Source organism: Cyprinodon variegatus, unplaced genomic scaffold (assembly GCF_000732505.1).
Source record: "Cyprinodon variegatus isolate N-32 unplaced genomic scaffold, C_variegatus-1.0 Scaffold1142, whole genome shotgun sequence".
In the NCBI taxonomy this organism is placed as follows: Eukaryota; Metazoa; Chordata; class Actinopteri; order Cyprinodontiformes; family Cyprinodontidae; genus Cyprinodon; species Cyprinodon variegatus.
This window is the reverse complement of record NW_015151595.1, coordinates 18,499-25,202: the sequence shown is the minus strand read 5'-3', so window position 1 is coordinate 25,202 and position 6,704 is coordinate 18,499. Positions and strand designations below refer to the sequence as shown.

The 6,704-nt window shown below is 41.3% G+C and overlaps 1 protein-coding gene across 1 annotated transcript in view; it reads right to left on the bottom strand.

The window, feature by feature from the left end:
• LOC107101723 (teneurin-1-like) overlaps positions 1 to 6,704 on the bottom strand; it is a gene marked incomplete at its 5' end in the record, with an annotated part of 104,782 nt that overhangs the window by 83,075 nt on the left and 15,003 nt on the right. Inside the window, 3 exons of the mRNA XM_015400739.1 lie at positions 2,181 to 2,201; positions 5,187 to 5,439; positions 5,732 to 5,875. Of these exons, the coding sequence (XP_015256225.1) occupies positions 2,181 to 2,201; positions 5,187 to 5,439; positions 5,732 to 5,875 (418 nt within the window). The remainder of the gene's footprint in view (positions 1 to 2,180; positions 2,202 to 5,186; positions 5,440 to 5,731; positions 5,876 to 6,704) is intronic.

Here is a 6,704-nt window from a genome sequence, read left to right as displayed (position 1 = left end):
TGGTCTTCTACTCTCTAGCTCCTTTCTAGACTCCTCTGTTCACACCTGGGGCGGACAGGAAAGGCTCCGCCTGGTTTTAAGCCTCGTCTTCGGCTCTATTCGCTGAAAATGGCCGTCAGACATGATTTTAAAACACTGTTTATTTGTTTTTCAGGTTAAAATCACTGTCTACGGGGCCAAAAATGATTTCCTGCAGTACGAATGTATTAACTTTTGTCTATTAATGACTAAAATGATTTTTATTTCCTTGAAATATTAAAAGCCCCTTTGAAAATCACTATTACTGTCAATGGGACTAAATCTGTTAAGGCTAAGGAAGTATTGACAAACAGCACCACATGCACTAACAACACCTGAAACACTTTTAATTTGTTCCTGTGAGCAGCTGTGATATGATTGTTAAAAATGAAAATGAGGATGAAATGAGAAGACTTTTGAAGGGCATCCAAATTGGAGAATTTTGCTCCATTTTGAAGATTTTTATGAACTATCTGCAGTTCTGAATGGATACCTAAAAGGTCTCAAATGTTTGACAACCTGCTGGAAAACGGATGAATCTCCAATCAATGTTGCCGCGGCAACCAGTGCTGCGAACCTGCGATTAGTCCTGCTGAAACAAAGTCGACCTCCCGCTGCCTGTCCGATGACATCAGCATCGCTGACGGACTTCTAACCCTGTTTAATGTTATTCATCTGACTCTTTAGCTTGTGCTTTGACTACTGTAGGCTTCCAGCCACTTTAAAAACTGGCTAAAAGAGCAGATAATTAAAAATGTTTATATTATATTATTTAGTGTGTAATCTTAAGTAAAAGTTCATCAAATTACGATACAAGGATTTAAAAGGTGATGATGGCGACACCAGGGCTGGTTACTTTAAAACCAATGAAATCCTTGAAACTTTCCAAAGCAGAGATCCAGGAAGAATCCATGAATAAAACTAAAACATCAGAGACACACATGGAGTTACTGCAGGAACTGTTAGATTTTTTAATATATATTGTCTTAATCGGTGCTGAAAACATTGAATTTGACCAAAAACAGGAACCAGAGACATTCTGCAGCGAATAAGTGATGTAGTAGATGTAGTAAACTGGTCAGTATTTTAGTGGAGTTTCAGAGAAGAAAAGGGGAACTTGATAAAAAGTGATTTTATTTATTTGCTGCTCCTCTCTCTCTGACTTCATGGTTTCAGGACCAGATGAGCAGCTTTCTGCTGTCCTGAGACGGTCATTAAACCAAACACAGCCGCTGATGATGGTTTTTTGACTTAAGAAATTATAAAACATAAAAGTTCAATGGTTATGAATCTTGTTGCTAAGCAATGTACTTCCATGTAATATAATAGAAGCCTTTTGTTTTTACTCTGTTTACTGGAACAGCGTCACATTCTTTCCAATTAAAACTGTGGCTGCTGCAGCGGCATCCTGCTGAGGTGGATGGAAGCTCCGCTGAGAAACGGAAGCTCAGGCTTTATTGCTCCAAATTATTCTCCAATTTGCATATTTACATTTTAACTGTGCATTCATATATATGTACAATAAAAATGCAACTATAAACACCCAATGATAATGCTGTATTTGCATAGGATGAAACTTTGGCAGGTAGGAAATATATTTAGAACTGTTATTTTTGAAATTGGATAAACCGCCCCCCCCATAAAAACAGCCTGGAGCAGACAGACAAACAAACACACCACTGGCACAATATAACCCTAGATAGCTGAGGACCCCCCCCCCCCTGTCTAATCTTCTGTCAAACACGGCGCAGAGCTCATGCTACCATCAGGCTCGGGGCCACGATGACGGCGAAGCCATTCCTGTACTTCTGCTTTTAGGGAGCAAACCAACCCGCATCCTCTGAACAGACTTTAAGTAATCCTCTAAAAAAATGAAATCCTTGACATTTCGGCTGATTTCCAGTGTACAAATTTAATATCCCCCCGTGGAGTTTTAAATGGGGATTTCAGAGATCCGACAGCAGAAGCGGGTTTATGTGCAGATGCTGGTCTTCTCCTGTTTGCCTCAGAGAAAGTCAGGTCAATGCAATCTGCAGCGATCCGACCCATCTGACGTGCAAACAGCTATTTAGCAGCATCTTCTGCCTTTTCTCTTGATACTGACATGTTTTTGTGGTTGATGCTACAGGTATAGAGATGAGCAGCTAATGAGGAGTTCTCACCTGTGCCTGGTGTCCCGGTTCCTGATAATAAGCCATGGAGGGGGTGTTTGAAAAGGAAAAGAAAAGAAGATCATTATTATGATGCTAAGAAAAACAGAAAACAGGTTTTACAGGTTTTACAGGTTAATAATGAAGCGTCTCCGATGAAATAGTAGAAGAACTACTCTGCTGGCTCAGTATTTAGAAACGTCTAACTCCAAACCTTTCATACATTTGAAGATGATTGAGCAAACAGACATTTCTACTTTTGTTTGCAGATCACATCTAATTTCCTTAAACAGCCTTTTTAAAATGATGGTAGGTGATTAAGTGAAGCTAAAGAAGTGGCTTCATCCATCATTTTAAAGATCCGAATAAAACAGCCGGTTGTTTCAGTTCAGGACTATTTTTTGATCATTCAATCAGTTGGTAGAATTGTGATAAAGCCGTTTCCCCCACTAACAGATTTATTTTCTGTTTTTGCTGTTTTGCTACGATTAGATTTCTAAAATCATTTCAGATGACTTTGTCGTTTATCAGGGAAAGAACAGGACTATTCAGATCATATTGGCCCGATGTTAGAAGGTAATTGGCACCAAGTGGAACGCTGAGTAAAATGTCACAAGCAACTCCCAGGCTTAATTACTGCCGACCAGCAGAGGCAGGAAATTACTTCAATGGAACAACTTGGACATAATTAAACAGGCTGAAAGATTTACGTTAGAAAAAAAAAAACTGTTCCACTTTAAAGAAATTGAAGAACAGATGAGAAAGAAAGTAACTGACATTTATCGTCTGGAAGCAGTTTAAAGGCCATTTTTAGGACTTAGAGGATAAAATGAACTACAACGACTTCCCATCAAAAAATAGTGGAAAAGTGACCTGAGATTAGTTCACCAAACGACCCTAAAAGCATCCAGGGATTCGGTCAATTCAATTCTATCCAGTTTATTTCTATAGCTCCAATTCACATCATGTCCTCTCATGTCACTTTCCAGTTCAACCAGATCATCCAGTCAGATTGATTCAAAGGAAAACCAGTTGATTCATGGACCCTGCTGATGCGGTCCGGCCATCGGTCCAGGAAACAGACAACAGCTTCAGCAGCTTGTCAGAGTCGCTGCAAAGCGTTGTTTCCAGGGTCAGCACGGCCGCGCTGCTGATCGGTTCATCTCATGGGGTTTCTGCTGCTAGTTTTGAACCAAATTATCCTAAGAAGTCATGTGTCTGCACCTCCTGTCTGCTGCAAGCCGCCCCAAAGACGCGACAGTTTCACACTAATCGTCTTTGGATTTTAGCTCTTCATGTATTTTTCTCTTTATTTATTTTATCACTGGGATATGCAGCTATTTTGTTACATTTCCTCTTCCTACATTAGGCAGCAACAGGCAGGCATTCACTCTGCAGGCTAACCGTGCTACAAAGGACCAGGGTCCAGATTCTGTTTAATCCAGTTTGTCTCTATCACACTAATTAACAAAGCACTTCATTTCAAGGTCTGTTACAGAGACGCTTCAATCAAACCATCAATAAACGGTTCAAAGTTTTCTCTAGAAGGAAACCCAGCGGATTGCATTGGGTCATTGGCAGCATTTGGCTCCTCGTAATTAACTGTGATGACATCAGCTAATGTGAGCGGCTTGGTCTGCCCAGCAAAAACCAGTCTGCAAAAAGGGATCTATGGAAGAGGTCAAAGGTGGATTTACCATTAGGCAATACCAGGCAGTTGCCCCATCAGAATGTTGATAATATTAAGTGTGTCTTAGCCCCCCCCCCTTCAGTGTCCACCATATTGGATCAGTCCATTTGCTGCACATGTTCAGAAAGGTCCAAACAGACAGCAGCAAACCATTTGAAAACAAACCATGCAAAGAGCAGTGTTGCCAACTTAGCGCTTTAGTCGCTATATTTAGCCACTTTTCAGACCCCTCTAGCACTTTGATTTCTAAAAAGCTCCTAGCGCCAAATCTAGAGACTTTTTTCTGCTACTGGAGACTTTGGAGACAACATCTAAAAGCAGCGAACTCTGCTCTCCAGAGCGAGTAGATTGGTAACCCCGCCTCCTGCTCTCCTCTATCTTGTCTGCTGTCATGATTAAGTGAGCTTAGTGCTTGGAAAAAGTCTTTCATTCCTTTAGAGGCAGCCTCCAAAAGGCCAAAAATAGAACATAACAAAATCAGAGATTTGAAGTTGCCTGATTAAAGGTTGGAGCCTCATTGTTACACAACAGACTGATTTCCAATGATCTGATGACAAAAAAAGAACACAACCAGCTATTGGGTGGAATTCCATGTCTAACAAAGGAGCAGGTTGGTTTGATGGGCTGCAGGTATAAAAGCAACAGTATAAAAACTGCACCTTTAGATTTACTCATGAAAACCGTGCATTGCTTTCACAGCAGAGATTAAACACAGTAAAACTGGACTAAACTAAAATTACGAAAAGCAACAGATGCTCAACGCCTTTCTTATTGCAGGATTAGGCTCGATTTGGACGACTGTGTTCTTTCACATTAAATATTAAGTTAAACAGGAAGCTTTTTGTCATTTCCTCCCAGGAGATGGGGAGGTATCAAATAGAGACCCTGTGAAACCAGAAATATTAGTCAGAGGTAGGATAATGACAGCAAATGAGAGAGTTAAGTTACATAAGGAGAGCACTCTGCAGGACAAATGACTGTGCAATCCCACTGAGATTTTACGCTTGAGAAAATAGAGAAATGGAGAATGTAGTGCCTGCAGCACAGTAGGTGATATCATCATAATCCACAAAAAAAAGGCTTTGTTTCAGAAAAAAAGTCTCTCCCACATCCTAAAGAGGTAGATTAGGGCCTGTGATGTCAGAACCTCACATTTATTGCCTCTGAATAAAAGACAAACTTCAGAGTATTCAGCTCAGATCAAACAGATCAGAGGTGCTGATGTCATCCGGCACTAATTCAAAGCTAACCTTTATCAGCTGAGCTCATCTTTTTAATTCAAAATGAAACCTCATAGTTAGCGCTGCACTAAAGTTTGCCGTTCTCACTTGAGTTCCAGGATGGTCCTGGTGTATCCGTCTGGATGGACCCTTCGGATGAAGTTGAAGTCTCCGATGTAGAGAGAGCCTTCAGGGCCGCTAGCCAGGGCCACGGGGGCAAACAGCATCATGTCCCGAGCGGCGCCGCTGCAGCTGGGACCGCAGGGGACGCTGCGGTAGAAACCATTCCCCATGACGGTGCTGATGACCGGAGGCTGCTGCGATAGGAAGACGTTTTCTCCATTTCCTTTATGAAGGATTCCTGTGGAGAGAGAAATGCAATAAATCTCTAAAAGCCCTCAGAACATGTTGCCTGAGTCGGTGCGTTCCCACAGGGCATTGCAAGCCCTATTTATGCCTAAAGTTAAACATTAAACTAATAACACTTGTATATTTGTAGTGTCTACAGTTAAAGGACTGAATTAGTGTTAACATCTTTATGTGCTTCTATAAGATTTAAACATTTAATAAAAAGGACTTTATTAGGATGATTATATGTTAATTATTGCAGGAACAACAGGAAGCAGGAAACAGTAACTAAAGAGAGCACCCACCACTGTGGATGTTGAGGGCATGGTGTTTGTCCAGGGACCATCCTCCAAGATTAGAAGGCACCAGTTCAAAGCCATGCATCAGAGCCGTCCTCCTTTCCCAATGGACGACTCCAGGACATGATTCATACTCATAACCCACTGATACTGGAAGGCAAACACACAAACAAGAGACGTGTTCAGACCTGAGCAACTATTTCTTGACCAGGAACAATTTTCACAAAGGTTTTAACAGCTAACGATTTAAAAACATTCACTTCCTCTTTATATGAGCGGTTTGAGATTTCTACAGCTGTAAGTAGCCAAAGGTAAAACAATAAAGCTCCTCCCCCATCCATGGCTGCCACTGCTGGTCAGCTACCTGAAGCCGGGCATAAACTGTAGGATTTTTTGTCGTTTTTGGGCCGATTCTCCAGTTGCGTGAGAATGTTTTCAATCAGGCCGAGTTTCAACCTGATGGTGCGTCCTGCGTGGTGTAGTATACAGGTGGTAACGAGGGGCGATCAGCCTCTAACGACCACCTCCCCATCAGGAATCGTAAGATCAGGAGAAAATCAAACATGTTTAAAATTCAGTCGTCCCTCCTGAGGTGTTGGTGGTAAATCCTGCAGTTGAAGCAGAGCTATGAGCCGATTTACCAGAACCGGTGTGAGAACATTCATCGTGAGCTGCGAACTTTTAAACCCTGAGATTTCATGTGTTGCAGCAGAAATTTACCATAAAATGTCGCTGTCATTCTTTAACATGCAATATCACACGTACAGTCAAAGCAAGGCAATGAATGAAGGGATGGACTCTAAGACATAAAAACTGTCTAAAATGTACGTCTGCTGTTGGCAGAAAGGACTTTATGGGATTCTTTATAAATAAGATTGATCTTGTTAAAAATTAGATGATTAGCACTCCTCGAACTATAATTGGTTTATCTCTGGAAGTTCCTGAGCTAATCTAGTTAGAGTGGCTCAGGTTATCCTGA